General features: G+C 38.3%; 1 protein-coding gene and 1 long non-coding RNA gene across 3 annotated transcripts in view; one reads left to right on the top strand and one right to left on the bottom strand.

Moving 5' to 3' along the window:
- The window catches only part of LOC126172674 (D-2-hydroxyglutarate dehydrogenase, mitochondrial), a 74683-nt gene extending 59589 nt beyond the window's left edge, over window positions 1–15094 (top strand). Inside the window, exons 7-8 of one of the 2 annotated variants that reach the window (XM_049920901.1) lie at window positions 977–1145; window positions 13932–15094. In XM_049920901.1, coding sequence (XP_049776858.1) covers window positions 977–1145; window positions 13932–14185 — 423 coding nt within the window. In that variant the 3' untranslated portion in view covers window positions 14186–15094. Of the gene's footprint in view, window positions 1–976; window positions 1146–1193; window positions 1363–13931 lie in introns of both variants that reach the window. The other variant, XM_049920900.1, reaches the window with a different exon arrangement.
- LOC126172700 (uncharacterized) lies at window positions 14308–18100 on the bottom strand. Its single transcript, XR_007535476.1, has 2 exons — window positions 17923–18100; window positions 14308–15613 (listed from the first exon to the last, which is right to left on the bottom strand). It is a non-coding gene; the product is annotated as an uncharacterized LOC126172700 (long non-coding RNA).
- Between the last annotated feature and the right edge of the window lie 1180 nt (window positions 18101–19280).

The following is a 19280-nucleotide window of genomic DNA, read 5'->3' as shown; positions in this document are numbered from 1 at the left end:
CATCTTGGCCACTACGATGTATTCACCATGCTGTTCGTAGTAGCTTACCCACATTCCAGTCGTTTTATTCATTATAAGACCTGCTCCTGCATTAACCCTATTCATGTTTGTATTTGTAATCCATTACTTGCCAGACCATAAGGCCAGTCCTTCCTAGCACCCCACTTCACTGATTCCTACTATATCTTACTTCTGCTGTGGATTTCTCTTTTTAAATTCTCTACTTACCTGAATAAGGGGCTAACATTCCACACTCCAACTTGTAGAACACCAGTTTTGTTTTTTCTGGTGACAGCATCATTCCCACCCAGAGATTCAAATAGGAATTAATTTTTGCCTGTAATAATTTATTCAAGAGGATGGCATAATCATTAAACCATACAGTAGTGCTCCAGTGTAGTTGCACCTGTCCCACCACAGCAAGATCCATGCTCCATGTGGGTTGTTTTGCCATTAAATGAAATTTAGTAAATTAAAACGAAAGCTGCTACTCTGAAAAAAGCTACTCCTTTCTCAGAATGATAAATACAGCTGTTTATCTTCTATTAGTATATTAATATTAGTTAATTACATCAGTATTGTTAAATTTTGTAACAACAGAATTCTGTTCTTTAACAAATTACTTATTTTTTATATTTTATTGCAAGTAACAGATACGAAGACTGCAACAGATGATGTTAAATTACATGGCTTTATGTCAGTGTGCTTTTATTAACATTTGTGTAACACATTTTGTGCAAATCAACTGTAAACAAGACTATCAACCTTGGATTGAAGTTACAGAAGCAGAAGAATACTGTTGTTTGTAAAGAGAAGATATAATGACAGCACTCACTGAATCTGAGTTGTAGAGCTAGGACAGACTTATATTTCTGTTGCATAGCTTGGAGATTTTGCTTTATGTTTTATCATTATAAATTTCTTTTCTGTGAACATGCTTGCATGTTAAAGGACTAAGAACGGATTTGTCTCGTAGTCTATGTGGGAGCTGAGAGAACGTATGGCAGAAGCTTTAAAACTGGATGGACATTTGTACACATGTGATGTGACTGTACCTTTACAGCACTATTACAGTTTAGTGCCAATTTTGAAGTCTCATCTTCAGAACAGCAATGCTCTCCGCATCTCAGGCTTTGGCCATTTGGGTAAGTGATGAATGAAATACTAATTCAGTCTCACTGTGTGTTCACCAGCAATTATGGCAGCTGCGTGAGCGTGTGGCAGAAGGACTTGTACATGATGGATATGTCTACAAATATGATATCTCATTACCATCTAAGATGTTCTACGCTGCAGTTCCCAAAGTAGCAGAAATGTTGAGAGAGACAAAAGCTATGAGAGTGACTGGATACGGACATGTTGGTAAGAGACGCATGACTTTATTTTGTATTTCAAATCCAGTGCGTCTCTTAAATGTATCAGTTATGTTGCCTTTTTCTGCATTTCATTGTCCATGTATGATGATGTAGTTGTCATTTTAAGATAAGGATCAGACAAAGAATAGCCATCAGTGTGCTTGTTGCATGTCTCTTAAATGTATCAATTATGTTGGTTGTTTTATGTATCTCAGTGCCCATGTGTGATCATTGAGTTGTCATTTTAAGATATAGACAAGTCAGAGAGCTGGGACTGGTGTACTCATTGGAAAAACAGATGACTTCAAATAGTTGTAGAAACAGAACATCATCTGCATGAAAATATTTGAAGCGTTTCATAAAATTCTGTATTATAAAATACTTCACTCTTTCATTTGACATATTTCCATATAAAAAATTCTCTGTACAGAATCCCAAATAGATCATAAATTGATAGAGCATATATGACTCATTTGAAATGGATGTAGGTTGGCAACTTCTCATTTTTCATGTTATAAGGATGTGAGATGATTACTAATGAATGTCCTCAAAAATGTGCATGTAATATACTGAATATTAAAATACTTAACTGGCTGCTGTATGAAACCCAAGCTAGTTTGGGAAGCTTATAGAAAATAGATGTTAACTTATAAAAATTATGGAATAGAGGTTATCACTTTTATGTGGCTGCCTTTCCCCCTCCCCCACAAAAAAAGATATTTCGCTGAGTACTCTCTCCCAGATTTAAAGACAAAATTGTTGAAGCAGTTACTGGGAACCGTTGTTTATGAACAACTGTTGCTGCAGCAAATGCTGAAATTGATCAGCGTCATTTACATGTATCTAAACTCACAGTTTGAGTAGCAGCTTGACATGTACATATGATATACAGACTCACAGGCCACCATAATTGGGTTTTTAAGGCTCTTAAAGTAAAAATCATACTGCATCTCTTTAAGAAAGGTAGTCCGAACATTTTGCTGTTCTGCACAAATCCCATTCAACGGAAGTATTTGCGAACTGTTAAGCATTTTACATTACTGATTTTTGCAGTTAGATCAATAGTGTGTGTAGTATTTCTGTGTGGTAATTTCCATATGTTCATGGAGTGCTATATCAGATTGCATTACTCAGTTTCTCAACACTCTTAACCTGGAGCATAGTAAGTCATCTGAATATTGAATAAAATTAAAAATGTGATTATTGATGTACCTTTGATGCACTCCACATTGTCAAATTGTTACTACTTTAATGCTGTTCTGTCTTTTTCTGACGTGTACTAAACTTGTCATTTCTGCATTCCTGCTGCACCCAGCATCCTTGATAATCTGCTTCACAAATGCGAATTTTGTCTCTCTCTCTCTCTCTCTCTCTCTCTCTCTCTCTCTCTCTCTCTTTCTCCACACCATATTTTCCCTATCTTGTCCCTTTCAGCATCTAGCTAAAAAACCCTGAATATCATAATTTGTACCCTGATGACCTATCTCTTCCGCTGAGTGGATTTTTCCCCAGACACACAGCTTCAGAATATGCTCACACATAGCAATCAAATTCTTCATAACAAAACTCTCCTGTTTCTTCTACTATCTCTCGCACTTTCAATTTTTATGAAGGAATAATTTTCCTCTGTACTACTATTTATTACTTTTGTCTGTAATTTTATACCTTTTACGAATTATGAACACAGTAGCAAAAATCAATAAAGCAACAGGACCTGATGAAATTCCAGTGGAACTCATTTATCTTCTTGATGAAGAAAGTGTTAGTCTTACACTAATGTTTCAACAAAGTGTACAATACAGAAGAATGTGCAGTTGAGAAGGTTGTGTACTCGGTAGTCTTATGAGCCATTCCTTGAAAATGTTTCTGAAAGTCATCCTTCAAAGGTCATGTTAGAAGTTCATTAATGAGGCAAGTCTTTCTTGACTGATTACGAAAAAACGTTTCACAGAGTACATCATCATAAACTTGTGGAATTTCTTAAAAGAGTGGATATACAGTAGCTCAAAAACATATCCACTGTACTGAGAATTTATATTACAATCAGAGAGCACATGTTAAGTTTGATAATGAGGACACTGAGTTTGTTAAATCTGCAGAGGTGTCTCACAAGAATGCGTTCTGTCACCCCAGTTATTCAATTTGTACTCAGAGTATTGTGGGATAGAAAAAAGGATAAAGATTAATGGAGTTTTCATCAACAACATTCACTATGTTGATGATACAATATTGATGGCAGCAGTAATCTGAGTCTGAATATCAACACCAAAAAGATGCATTTTATAATTGTCACAGGACAGCCTGACTTCTTTACAAAAGCAAATGTATGATTCAGTGGCTCCGCAATACAAAAAGCAGAGAAGTTAAATACCTTGGAATGTGGCTCTGTGAAGATTGGAGACAAAATATCAGATAAAGAACGCCCATAATGCTTTCATAAAATTCTCACAATTACAGAACTAGACATAAAGCTTAGAGTTCAGTTTGTAAGATGCTATTACATCTGGTGTACACTTCTGTACAGTTCTAAAGGATGGACACTAAATATGTCAACAGCAAAGAAGATTGAGACTTTTGAAACATGGATTTACCACAGAATGTTTAAAATACAGTAGCAAAGATCTCTCCCTTAAACAAACTACATAAATCAAGTTGGTTGCTGTTGATAGTTTTAATACCAACTCTTCCAACACTGAGAACTGTAATTATTTTGCGTCACCAGCCTCGCTATAAAAGGTTCATCCAATGAGACATGGGAAATTATCATAAACAGAAATGAGTGACTCATCTACCAGTCGTGATGACCCAGCATCTGTCTATAAGAATTGTTGAACTGTAGGGAACCCAACGCAGAAATACAGACACTACACAGAAGCCTAGCCTATCACCACACAAAGATTACGGTGAACACTGAAAATGGAATGATAGCACTTAGGACATTTAACACTTACAGGTGGAGAGACTGACTGTTAAACAGATATGGCAATATCAATATAGATTAAAAGTGAAAAATAGTTTCTATTCACATCCTTTAATATCTGTTTCTATCCTTTTTAGACTTTAGAAAGTAAGGTCCCTAGTTTCTGTTTATATGGTCTAATAAACACTCCTCCTTTACACTATGCCAAATGAGGTTTAAACTATGTATTGGTAATTTCTGCTACCAGTCACTTTTTTTATTTTTTGTTTTATGTTTAATATAATGTAATACAGCGTGTTTCGAAGGTGTTCTGTTCATCCTCAGACATTTATATGTACATACACAGACAGAAATGTTACTTAAAAATAAGCCGACTTAAACTAGATTAACCTAGAACTCTTTGTCCGTTGTTTGTTACTGTAGTGGCATTTGCGGGGAGGGGGGGGGGGGGGGGGGGGGGGTATTGGATGGCCATTAATCAATGTCAGTGATGTCTTCTGCTGCTTTTTTTTTTCTTGTGGTTGACTATGTATGATACCACAGCGTGTATGGGATGCAGATAGTTTTGCATCAGTTTTGTGTTGCAAAAATAGCGTGAAAGGCTTTTATATGGCAGTTGATCACTTACGATTTCATCACCTTGCAGCTCACTTGCATCACTGGTGTAATGGCAGAGCTCTTGAGTAACATTACACTATTGCACATTGTATTTTGTCACTGATTTCTGACATCATTCATTGCACAAATTGCTTCGATATACGTGTAAACATTATACACATAACACACGATGGCGAACATGTAGCATGAGAATCAGTATCAATTATCGAGGTTTTGTATCAATAGTCATGGTACTGACAGATTTGTAGTCATTTATTTACATTGACACATCTTGAATCTATTGAGTTACTACAGGCTTAAGACTGTTAAAGAATTTTGAGTTTTTTAATTCAGTTATCTCATTAAGAATGTAATCTCCAAGCTTTGTATTATGTATGAAAATTTCCATATCTTCCATGTTATCCATTCTTTTACTTTTTCCACTTTTGTGTAAAATTTCGAGGTTGTCTTCAATTTTCAAAGGGTGGCCTGTGCCTTTAATGTGAGTTGCTAGTGCTAATTTGTTACATTTATCAAGTCTATAGCAGTCTAAATGTTATCTGAATCGAGTTCTGAAATTTCTGCCGGTTGTTTCCTTTTTAAAGGATTTAATATTCTAATAACTGAAAGCAATATGAAATCCTTTAAAAAATTGTTCACTCTGTTGCCAGCTACCCCCACTGCCTCTCTCGCTTCTTCAGATGAATATTTTGGTATAACAGTGACCTGGGAACCACAGCTACTACTGTCCACAAAAAAGCAACACATTGCAGCCACCAACACTTCTCCATCCTGGCTTTGCAAAACAACCTGAGTTCCCAGAGCTGCCATGGTTCCACAGCAACTCCAGGGGACACAAGGTGCCATGACAAATACATTGCAGAACGGACCAACCTAGCCATGTTTGGTGTTTAGCTGTTCCCGAGACACTTCCATTCCAAGTTTGCAAAACAGCCTCAGAGTTCTTAGTGGCTCCAGGGTTCACAATACATCTTTGACAAAATTTTCAAAGAATGGGATAAATTCTCTGTGTCCAGTGTTCCTGGGGCTCTCGTCACTGAGCAAGTGGCAGTAACCCTCTCGATCGCCAGAAAACGCCATCCAGCCAGCCACTCTCCTCACAGCCAAAGCTGTTGGCTTCCCACTTGCTCCCTTTGATTGAAGCATGACCAATATTGAGCTTAACCTTATCTCCATACTTTAGTCTAACTATTTGAACTGTTACTCCGGGACAGCAAGAAATAGAAAAAACTACATACCTAGGACATATCTTATCTAACATCAAATATAAGTTCATACTTCCACAGTTGGTAATAAAAGGGAAGAAAAGGGCATAGAAGAGTATTGTGGTCAAATAACATAAAGCAGTGGGCATGTCTACCAAGCACAGATCAACTACTGCATACTGTAGTGCAGATCAACTACTGCATACTGTGGTTTATAGAATAAAGATGCATCACAGTTGCCAAAATCCATTGATGGACTCATAGAAGAAGAAAGTAGTTTGCCATTAAAAATTTCTTTTAAATCTACCTTACTTTCAGCAAGGATGCTAGCTTTGGTATCAATTCCTCTTACTTCTGTTGATTAATTTTCCTTTCACTTCGACCACATCTTCTTTGACATACAGGCTCAACAATGGTGGTGATAAGCTGTGTCCCTGCCTTACATTTTTCTTAACATGAGATTATCTTCCTTTTATTGCTACTACTTAATTTTCATTAGCTATTGCAGATTTCTAGTCTGACTCCACGCTATGGAGCCCCATCATTCTCATTAAATGCTGTTTTTCCCTTTTTGATTGATGTGTGATTTCTCCCAGATGCACGCCCGCAAAATGAATACAGACAGCTGCTCACAACTCTTATACAGCATATCTGCTGTATTCTTTATTATATTGCATAAGTGGTGTTAGTGATTAGTTGGTCCCACAGGTTTTAATGTGGCAGCTGCAAAGCTGGAGATTAAGAAGCAGGAAGATGGTTCATGAGGCTTAGAATTAAAATTGGAGGATAAATCAGATATTGAGATTCTAAAGGCAACAGCGTATTAGTGTCATTATCATGGGTCGGGATCATGACCTAATTGTTTAATTAAAATTTAAATTGTGAGTAGATAGGAAGGAATTCTGTAGATAGTACCCAAACTGGAATGAGACAGTGTCATTCATATACCCATGGCAATTCTGTAGATTTATTTATATATGTTTTCTTGTGAGTGAGGAAATGGTCTAGGGGTAGCGTCTTTGATTCATAATCAAAACGTCTTTGGTCCCGGGTTCGATCCCCGCCACTGCCTAAATTTTGATAAATAATCAGCATTGGTGGCCGAAGACTTCCGGCATAAGAAGTCAGCCTCATTCTGCCAACAGCCTTGTCAAAGAGGGCGGAGGAGCGGATAGAGGCTCAGGGCACTCTCTTGTCCTAGGGGTGGGAAATTGCCCCTAAAGGCGGAAGAATCAGCAATGATCAACAACATGAGGATGCAGAAGGCAATGGAAACCACTGCATTAAAGACACGTAACGTGTATCCACAGGACATGTGGCCTGTAACTGAAGAAGTGTCATGATGATCTCTCCATTGGCAAAAGATTCCGGAATAGTCCCCCATTCGGATCTCCGGGAGGGGACTGCCAAGGGGGAGGTTACCATGAGAAAAAGATTGAATAATCTACGAAAGGATAACATTCTACGAGTCGGGGCATGGAATGTCAGAAGCTTGAACGTGGTAGGGAAACTAGAAAATCTGAAAAGGGAAATGCAAAGGCTCAATCTAGATATAGTAGGGGTCAGTGAAGTGAAGTGGAAGGAAGACAAGGATTTCTGGTCAGATGAGTATCGGGTAATATCAACAGCAGCAGAAAATGGTATAACAGGTGTAGGATTCGTTATGAATAGGAAGGTAGGGCAGAGGGTGTGTTACTGTGAACAGTTCAGTGACCGGGTTGTTCTAATCAGAATCGACAGCAGACCAACACCGACAACGATAGTTCAGGTATACATGCCGACGTCGCAAGCTGAAGATGAACAGATAGAGAAAGTGTATGAGGATATTGAAAGGGTAATGCAGTATGTAAAGGGGGATGAAAATCTAATAGTCATGGGCGACTGGAATGCAGTTGTAGGGGAAGGAGTAGAAGAAAAGGTTACAGGAGAATATGGGCTTGGGACAAGGAATGAAAGAGGAGAAAGACTAATTGAGTTCTGTAACAAGTTTCAGCTAGTAATAGCGAATACCCTGTTCAAGAATCACAAGAGGAGGAGGTATACTTGGAAAAGGCCGGGAGATACGGGAAGATTTCAACTAGATTACATCATGGTCAGACAGAGATTCCGAAATCAGATACTGGATTGTAAGGCGTACCCAGGAGCAGATATAGACTCAGATCACAATATAGTAGTGATGAAGAGTAGGCTGAAGTTCAAGACATTAGTCAGGAGGAATCAATACGCAAAGAAGTGGGATACGGAAGTACTAAGGAATGACGAAATACGTTTGAAGTTCTCTAGCGCTATAGATACAGCAATAAGGAATAGCGCAGTAGGCAGTACAGTTGAAGAGGAATGGACATCTCTAAAAAGGGCCTTCACGGAAGTTGGGAAGGAAAACATAGGTACTAAGAAGGTAGCTGCGAAGAAACCATGGGTAACAGAAGAAATACTTCAGTTGATTGATGAAAGGAGGAAGTACAAACATGTTCCGGGAAAATCAGGAATACAGAAATACAAGTCGCTGAGGAATGAAATAAATAGGAAGTGCAGGGAAGCTAAGATGAAATGGCTGCAGGAAAAATGTGAAGACATCAAAAAGGATATGATTGTCGGAAGGACAGACTCAGCATACAGGAAAGTCAAAACAACCTTTGGTGACATTAAAAGCAACAGTGGTAACATTAAGAGTGCAACGGGAATTCCACTGTTAAATGCAGAGGAGAGAGCAGATAGGTGGAAAGAATACATTGAAAGCCTCTATGAGGGTGAAGATTTGTCTGATGTGATAGAAGAAGAAACAGGAGTCGATTTAGAAGAGATAGGGGATCCAGTATTAGGATCGGAATTTAAAAGAGCTTTGGAGGACTTACGGTCAAATAAGGCAGAAGGGATAGATAACATTCCATCAGAATTTCTAAAATCATTGGGGGAAGTGGCAACAAAATGACTATTCTCGTTGGTGTGTAGAATATATGAGTCTGGCGGTATACCATCTGACTTTCAGAAAAGCATCATCCACACAATTCTGAAGATGGCAAGAGCTGACAAGTGCGAGAATTATCGCACAATCAGCTTAACAGCTCATGCATCGAAGCTGCTTACAAGAATAATATACAGAAGAATGGAAAAGAAAATTGAGAATGCGCTAGGTGACGCTCAGTTTGGCTTTAGGAAAAGTAAAGGGACGAGAGAGGCTATTCTGACATTACGGCTAATAATGGAAGCAAGGCTAAAGAAAAATCAAGACTTTCATAGGATTTGTCGACCTGGAAAAAGCGTTCGACAATATAAAATGGTGCAAGCTGTTCGAGATTCTGAAAAAAGTAGGGGTAAGCTATAGGGAGAGACGGATCATATACAATATGTACAACAACCAAGAGGGAATAATAAGAGTGGACGATCAAGAACGAAGTGCTCGTATTAAGAAGGGTGTAAGACAAGGCTGTAGCCTTTCGCCCCTACTCTTCAATCTGTACATCAAGGAAGCAATGAAGGAAATAAAAGAAAAGTTCAGGAGTGGAATTAAAATACAAAGTGAAAGGATATCAATGATACGATTCGCTGATGACATTGCTATCCTGAGTGAAAGTGAAGAAGAATTAAATGATGTGCTGAACGGAATGAACAGTCTAATGAGTACACAGTATGATTTGAGAGTAAATTGGAGAAAGACGAAGGTAATGAGAAGTAGTAGAAATGAGAACAGCGAGAAACTTAACATCAGGATTGATGGTCACGAAGTCAATGAAGTTAAGGAATTCTGCTACCTAGGCAGTAAAATAACCAATGATGGACGGAGCAAGGAGGACATCAAAAGCAGACTCGCAATGGCAAAAAAGGCATTTCTGGCCAAGAGAAGTCTACTAATATCAATTACCGGCCTTAATTTGAGGAAGAAATTTCTGAGGATGTACGTCTGGAGTACAGCATTGTATGGTAGTGAATCATGGACTGTGGGAAAACCGGAACAGAAGAGAATCGAAGCATTTGAGGTGTGGTGCTATAGACGAATGTTGAAAATTAGGTGGACTGATAAGGTAATGAGGAGGTTCTACACAGAATCGGAGAGGAAAGGAATATGTGGAAAACACTGATAAGGAGAAGGGACAGGATGATAGGACATCTGCTAAGACATGAGGGAATGACTTCCATGTTATTAGAGGGAGCTGTAGAGGGCAAAAACTGTAGAGGAAGACAGAGATTGGAATACGTCAAGCAAATAATTAAGGACGTAGGTTGCAAGTGCTACTCTGAGATGAAGAGGTTAGCACAGGAAAGGAATTTGTGGCAGGCCACATCAAACCAGTCAGAAGACTGATAAAAAAAAAAAGAGGAAGTGGTTGGCCAATGAGGTGGCTTCGATAGTAGGTGGCCGCTGAAAAAGTTAATGTTGAATGTCAACAAGGCACAGGAGATGGTAATGTACAAACATATAGTATCCACAACAATCAGCAAGGAGGGGTATTGGAACATAATTGAAAAGGGCGAGACCACACCACTCATTTGTTTGTGCTTCACGTCTGATTACCTTATTATGCTTTGTGAGACACTAACTTTTTAACTGTCATTCCTTCCTTTAGAATAATTTATACTGTAATTTTCTTAATGAAACATTCTCTGTGTTGTGTAGTATGTGCCCAAATACTAGTTGAACTATTTCAAAATTAGCTCTGTAGGTAAAGCAGTCATTGATTGCTTTAGATACTTTATGTTCCCAGGCCACTGCGCCAGAATTGTATTTCCTGTCTGCAGTAGTTTTCTGCTTTGTGTTTAGTTATTTTTTGGCGTGTTTTGCATAAGCAACTATTATACAGCTTACATATTTCATATCTCTGTCTCAAGACTACTTGAATATACACGTCACTGAAGTGACAAAAGTCAGGGGATAGCGATATGCACATACACAGATGACGGTAGTATTGCATACATGAGGTATAAAAGGCAGTGCATTGGCAGAGCTGTCATTTGTACTCAGATGATTCATATCAAAAGGTTTCCATTGTAATTATGACCCCATGCCAGAATTAAGAATTTGAATGTGGAATAATAGTTGGAGCTAGATGTGGACATTATGTTTCTGAAATTGTTATGTAATTCAATATTCCAAGATCCACAGTGTCAAGAATGTGTCACAAATACCAAATTTCAGGCATAACCTCTCACCACGGACAACACAGTGGCCAACGGCCTTCACTTAATGACCGAGAGCAGCACCGTTTGTGTAGAGTTGTCACAGCAAACAGGCAAGCAACATTGCATGAAATAACTGCAGAAATCTGTATGGATGGGGCTGCAAAATTTGGCGTTAATGGACTATGGCAGCAGACAACAGACATGAGTGTCTTTGCCTACAGCACCTCTCCCGGGCTGGTGATAATTTCAGTTGGTCCCTACACAATGGGAAACCGTGGCGTGGTCAGATGAGTTCCAATTTCAGTTGGTAAGAGCTGATGGTAGGTTTTGAATGTGACACAGACCCCCATGATCCCATGGACCCAAGTTGTCGACAAGGCGCTGTGCAAGCTTGTGGTGGCCCTATAATGGTGTGGGCTGTGTTTACAAGGAATGGTCTACGTCCTCTTGTCCAACTGAACCAATCATTGACTGGAAATGGTTATGTTTGACTACTTGCAGATCAGCTGCAGCCATTTGTGGTTCCCAAAGAATGATGGAATTTGTGCGGATGACAGTGCACCCTGCCATTGGGCCACAGTTGATTGTGATTGGTTTGAAGAACGCTCTGGACAACATGTGGAAATGATTTGGCTACCCAGATTATCTGACGTGAATCCCACTGAGCACATAATCAAGAGGTCAATTCATTCACAAAATCCTGCACCAGCAACATTTTTGCAATTATAAATGTCTAGGAAACATGGTGGCTCAGTATTTCTGCAGGAACTTCTAATGACTTGTTTAATCTGAGGGAGGTCCAACACAATATTAGGATGTATCCCATGATTTTTGTCACCTCAGTGTAGTTCCAGTCTTTAGCATTGAATATCATTAAATATTATTTAACATTTATTTGTTAGACAGAAATATATTTTTACAAATTCCTGACATTTATACTGTCTTGAGATAATTGTCTGTTTTCATATGTTACATCTAATACATCACTAAAATAGAAGACAGTGGAGTCTCATCCTTATCTTGCAAACACACCTTAAAATAATATCATTGCATTGGTCACTTGCCACAGTCTTCTGGAAATCAATTAGTATTTCAGTAATAATAAGACACAAGCATTGCTCCAAGGCATTTTCAGAATGTTTCTTCAAGCTCAGCTTCAGCTGTTTCACACAGAAAAACTTATCAAAATAAAATCACACTCTTTCACAAATGCTTTGCTTATCGACAAGACTTTAAATGTAGCAAAAGTAAGCTTTTTTATTTTGAATTAATTTGCTCAGTTGAATTCACATTATAATAATTGCAGTAAATTAACTTCAGTGGGCAAGATACCATAATGCTTAAAACACGTGACTTGTATATGGGAGGGGAGGGGTTAAAATCCTCAATGTACTCATTCTGATTTAGGTCTTCCACGACTGACTTCAGCTCAGTGATTGGACAATTGCTTCTTTTCTAATTATGTCAATGTGACATTAAACTCTAATTTTCTTTATTTTGTACCCCACTGACCGAATAGAATCTCACTGCACATAGAATAAAAGGAATAGCTGAATAACAGTAATGTCAACATTCTGGAGCGATAATGTGACACACATAGCCACACTACAAACTGTGGTTGTGGGGACTCCTATTATGTGAGGGCATATCAGTGCACTTCTACTGAGTATCTGTCTTTCTTTATTACTGGTTACTGTTTCCACCCTGGAATTTATGTTGTTGTAATATCAGAGCCATAAAATGATGAAGAGTAAGAAATATTAGTAGACGGAAGCATTGAATTTGTTGTGAGGTGTACTCAGATGATTAAGTTGGTAAGACCATAGCCATTAAAGACAAATATCCTGATTCAAAGCCTAGCCCTCACACATTGTTATTCTATCAGAAGTTTCTTCATGAGGCTGTTGTTCCTATTGCATTGCAAAAGAGCAATGAAAATATAAAATGAAGATATCATAATATCAGTAACTATCAGCTCAGCTGTAACACTGTGGCTACACATGTAATTACATGTTGCATATTCCATACTTCATGCACGAAAACAACTGAAACTTCAGCTCAGCTGTAACACTGTGGCTACACATGTAATTATATGTTGCTTGCTCCATACTTGATGCACAAAAAAACAAGTCAAACTCATTACCAACAATTTTCCTTTATATTGCCTCATTAGTAGATACACGCCTCACCTGCTATTTTCTTTATTATTATCTTTAGTTCTCTTCATCTCACTTTATTATCTTGGGCCCTTATTTGTCGTGGGTCCTCTCACATTATTTTCTCCTGCCTATGACCCATTTCCCAGCGATATATAAAATCTCTTTTTTTCACTATTTTTAGTCAGCAACATTTATTTGTTGCGTGATTGCTACTCCGGGTATTTAATAAGTATAATGTACATAATGTAAAGAAAATTTTTTCCTCTCTTTCTTCCCCTCCACTGCCAGTCATGCCATTCCTCCCTCCCTCCCTCCCTCCACACACACACACACACACACACACACACACACACACACACACACACACACACACACACACACACACTCTCCCTGTCTTGTTTCCCTCTCTACAGCTGTGCTAACTCTGCTTTCATATTTCCCTCTTTTCAGTCCTTGGTTATTACTTATTCAATGTTATAGTGTACTTTATTTATGCTTTTATTCTAAATGAACTACACTTTCAGTTATAATCTATAGAATCTGATTGTATGCACAGGTGATGGAAATTTGCATCTTAATGTGACTTCTAAGCAGTATGAGCATGATCTCGACTCTCTAATAGAGTCATATGTTTTCAAATGGACATCACAGGTACGAGGAAGTATATCAGCAGAACATGGTATTGGCTTCAAGAAACCAAAGGTAATGCATTATTCCAAGTCACAGAGTGCCATTGGGTTAATGAAGCAGATAAAGAAACTTATGGATCCCAAAGGCATTTTAAATCCATACAAGGTGCTTCCAGAATGAGCTGACCTAGGCAGACAGTATCATCATGTTTTTGTGAAATGTTTTCAGATATACTGATTCACATTCATATAACAACCTGAAAATATCTTTTAATGTGCATGGTTAATTTTTACTTAACTAAGACCTATAAAAAAATTCTGATTCAATTGTTTGAATAGTGAATACCACTGGCCAAAGAAAAAAAAGGTACTTACCAGCAATAAAAACAAAGACACTTACACAGCAATGCTGATTCTTCTGAGGTTGCTGTCATATTTATTTTTTTATTATTTTATTAAGACCATTTACAACAGAAGCAGAAGAGATTATGTTGCTTGCAATAAATGCACTTATGTTTTGATAAGACCAATTTATATTTGAGAATTTTATTTTGGAGAAATGAAATGAACTGTAACAAATAACTAGTACAAAAGATGTTCTTACTAGTTAAAGTGATTCTTTAGACACAATTGGTACATTCTATAACCCTTGAAGAAGCATAAGAATGAAGATGCAATAATGAGCACTGACAAGAATTATATATATTATTTACAACTAGATTTAATTTGTAATTTGCTCAAATAATCGTGTATTTACAAAATAGTAATAATAGTCCTGAAAGTATTGCGCAGTGAAACAAATAAATATTTTGGGGAAAACAGTGTCAAAATTCACTTTCATAAAAATCATACTTATTCATAAATAATGTCTAAGCTAGTCATTTCGTGTATCTTTGCTGTTAATCATTGTTGATAATCAACTAAGACTGTTAGTATGCATTTTGTTTATGAATGCACTAATTCCTGAGAACATGTGGGTTGTAAACATACAAAGTGAAATATTTAATTTTATATCATGTATATTTTTGACAAGTGTCTGTCTGTTATGGTTGAATGACAGAATATAAGTTGTTATTAAAAATATTGTGTTTTCTTTAAGAAAAATTATTGTATTTTGTTAAATCCTGGTTTAATCCTCATTATCACTGTTAAAGCCCATCATGGGAGGTGCATGCTGTATTAAATGATTATTCCCAGGTTGAAGTCAAAAACACTTTGTTCGTGGCACAAAATTCACAAGTCGTAATAACAATTGAAGGATCATTTGTGTTCACTTGAGAATAACAAAAACAATCTTCTCTGGCGTAATATCAGTTCCGATAGAAGCCTGATTATGAGTCACTATGCAGCAGTCATTGTAACAGGGCCATGCCGTGCAGAGTACAATGAAGCAGTGTGGCAAGTTCAGATTATACCTCTCTCCTGGCCAGAACAGAGCGAGTAGTTACATGCAGCCATTGGTGGTTGCACTTCACCTGAAGTATCCAGCATACGGAAGTATGTCCACAACCACGTGACGTGCAGACAGTATTTTTTTCCTCGATAGCAGTGTAACCAGTTTCCTGATGCACATACTGATCGGAAGCATGGCTGATGCGCCCTGTGGCACCTGTAACAATCAGTGTATCAACAGACTGTTTGTGTACAGCAACATGTCCACAACATGTAGTGCTCTTGTGGTATTTGTAAATAGTCTCCAAAGGAGATACGCCTGCAGGTGAAGGGTAAGCAATCCACAGGAGGAAGATGAGGTGCAGGAAGCATAACATAGTTGTCCTACGGCCAGTATATTACATATTTGACTAGTCACATCCTTGTATTTCCATTGTTGACAGCTGATTTCTGTCAGAATGTTGGGCTCTATGCTGATTAAGTAAGACAGAAATGTAAAATATTATTGCCAGATTAACACGTTCATTAGGGAAAAACTATGAATTTTATCAGAAAATCATGCCATATCATCAGTCTACTAATTCTCCACGTAGATAACATAAGAAAAGGTGAGATACAGTGCCTGCTGACAGATAAAATCTCACATAATTCTCACACAAACTTTGATAAATGATGAAATCCTTGAAGTGTGCCTTGTGTTTTGTAAAATATGCTGTGACATGCATAATTCATATATATAAAACCAATGATCTCTTTGGCGACAGAAGCATGATGTGACAGCTTTTATAGGGATTTTAAGTTTTCATTATTATTACTATTACTACTACTACTACTGCTACTACTACTTTTAAGGAGGTGGCGATGGTTTCCTGGCATTAAATGACGTAAGTATCGGCACACTTTTAGATATAAACTTAGGCATCTGGTAACCCACACAAGGGTTTGTCTTTCAAGCTATATTAGGGAAACGACAAGACGCCTGAAAGCGATAAATTGATTGTACCAGGTATTAGCAGATTTTTGAGAATACCCAGCAATTTCAATGTTTCCAATAGCAAGAAAGGCAATACCAATAAGCAGGAGAGCAAACCCTTCCAATCCTTACAAGTACCAACAATTCCTGTCCTAATGCTGCCAGGCCTAGGAGTCATACAATATTCTTGTTGGTCTAAGTCTTCACAGTGAGAGGTGAGTAATGTTAAGAATGATACACACACAAAAGTATGTCAGTAAGAAAAATGTGAGCAACTGTGTGTGTGTGTGTGTGTGTGTGTGTGTGTGTGTGTGTGTGTGTTCAAAAGCAGCAAATAAATATTAGACATATATAAAAAAAAATCTACAGATAAATCCATAAAATTATTCAAGAGCCATATGTGGTTGATCAATTATCTTATCCAGGCGAATGGCTGCACGAAGCATGGAGATTTGGAAATTTGTGATAAGGTCTTACGGGACCAAACTCCTGACGTCATCGGTCCCTAAGCTTACACACTAGTCAATCTAACTTAAACTAACTTACACTAAGGACACTGCACACACCCATGCCTGAGGAAGGACTCGAACCTCCAACGGAAGGGCGCCGCGCGAATCGTGACAAGGTGCCTAGACCGCGCGACCTCAAAGCATGTACCACGCCAAAGATGTGCAGGCCGGTAAGGACAAAATTATGCTTCCATGGGATCTGTGGTGGTTATCAAAGGCATCATGAGAGCAGTGAACTACATGAACATTGTTGCGGACGCCTGCATCGGTTCTCCCCTACGGCGATGGCATCTTTCAACAGGTAACTGGCTGTGTTTCAAGATCAAAATCAGGCTACAGTAGTTTGAGGAAGTAATGTAGTGAACTCATATTGATGTCTTGACCAGCAAATGTGCCTGATCTGTACCCCCTGGAACATGTATCGGCCCCAGCTGCGTGCCTGTAAACCATCACCCTGAAATTTGTGGGAATTGCTTGACCTGTGCGTAGACATCTGTGCGACATACTTCTGGAATCATATCAAGGTGTTGTAGAATCCATGCCAAGCAGAATCTCTATTGTACTGTGTTTGAAAGGTTAAACAGCTGGTCATAATGTTTTGGCTAATCGGTGAATATTATGCACAACACTTATCCCTTTCAAAAATTCTCAAAAGGTTTATTCACATAGACATACATCAAAATTTCGGATGAAGTGACTTTTAATGAGGATACTGCTGCTAAAACCGTATAAAGCACAAACGTAAATTACAATTAATTGATGCTACATCATTAAATACGGCTTTCGTTGCATTTAACTTTCAAAATACACAATATACGACGACATACGTACGTGCTTTGATACAAATAATACGAACAGCACATTTAAATCTTATACGAATTTTAGGATTTGGGTTTTCCGAGCGAATTTTTGTGACATTACGTGGATTTACTTCCATGCTAACGCAAAACCAGCAGTTGGCTTTTGTACCTAAATATAAGTAAATAAATGCGCAAAATGCACGGACTTTGTCCTCAGCTGGTTTCGTGACAGTTTGTACACTACCGTGCGTCAGTGTCTATGTTTCTGAACAGTTATCCCGGTTCATGGTGCACATTTTCAGCTTCCAGATGCAACAACAATTTGATTTTCAGTATTATATTATTGCTGGTCGAATTTAAAATTCTGTTTTAATACAATCATTACGATGTATAATCTTATATTAAAGGTTTAATACAGGACCACAAGTGTACTGGTTCCAAATGCTGAAATTTCTCGACCAGTCAACAGAGGCCGACGAGAGTGTGTGCAATATGGAGAGCACGGAAAGTGAAACTGGAAGTGAACGTGCCACACCGACGTTTGAGGAAATGTTTGCGGTATGTACATTTGTTTACATTTTATGTTACTAAATGTGATTATCTTGCCAGGGCACTTTCCCAGCGCCATTGTAAAATGTCTTAAAGTATTCCCTAACTGCTCTCCCGTGTACTGTACGTCCAGAAGCAGCTTGGAGGAAAGTCACGCCAGACGTGGCAACTAACATCATGGTGGAGGCCAGCAGGACACTTCAGGCTATGGCTGATGCTGCCAGAACCATGCCTGTCCATGAAGACCGCTACAGTACCCTTGGCGCCCACATCGCAGCAGAACTGCGTGAAATGGAAAAGGTGGGCGGCAGGGAATACACCACTGCCACTATGCACAGTCTGCAGCGGACAGTAATGGACAGGTGGGATTTGCTGCATGCGACAGCCCGTGCACAACCGTCCACCTCTGGATATATCCAGGCTGCCTTGCAGCAGGCTGGAATAGAGGATGAGGATTCCATTCTATAAATATATATGTGTGTATAATTTTTGTATCTCTCCAATCTTCTTAATCTATTTTTATAATCAGGGTGCCTCACATTGTAAAGTGTCTCATCCGCTTCATACATCTCTCTTAATTTTGTGGTATCACACATCAATTGCAATTTGCCATGTAAATAAAATTGAATAAATAAAATAATAACAATTTATCTTCATGAACATAAAGTGTATCGAACATTTATTTACCTTCAGACAATGGTCCTTTGGTGCTTTATAAATTGCTTCACACGTTTCAGATATTATTTTACTTAATGTGCATTGTGGAATTCGAGTGCTGTATTGTAAGCTAGAGTAACTTTCTCCTGTAGCAAGGAATCGTAGTGTTACAGTGAGCCTGTCTTCTGCAGATATAGCAGTTCTTAGGTGAGTATTGTGTTTCGAGATATGAGGAATCACTTCACTGAGAACATACTGAAAAGTATGCTCATCCATTCGCAAGAAATTGATGTATGACTTGACGTGTTCCACTATTAGCTCACGTAACAAGTTTTGCTGAATGCTTTTTTCGTCTCGTCGTGAAACCCACGGCTTCACCCAGGTACGTTTCCTTTT

Source organism: Schistocerca cancellata, chromosome 1 (assembly GCF_023864275.1).
Source record: "Schistocerca cancellata isolate TAMUIC-IGC-003103 chromosome 1, iqSchCanc2.1, whole genome shotgun sequence".
NCBI classification, from domain to species: domain Eukaryota; kingdom Metazoa; phylum Arthropoda; class Insecta; order Orthoptera; family Acrididae; genus Schistocerca; species Schistocerca cancellata.
The sequence above is the reverse complement of the archived record's forward strand: the minus strand, read 5'-3'. Positions and strand labels throughout refer to the sequence as shown.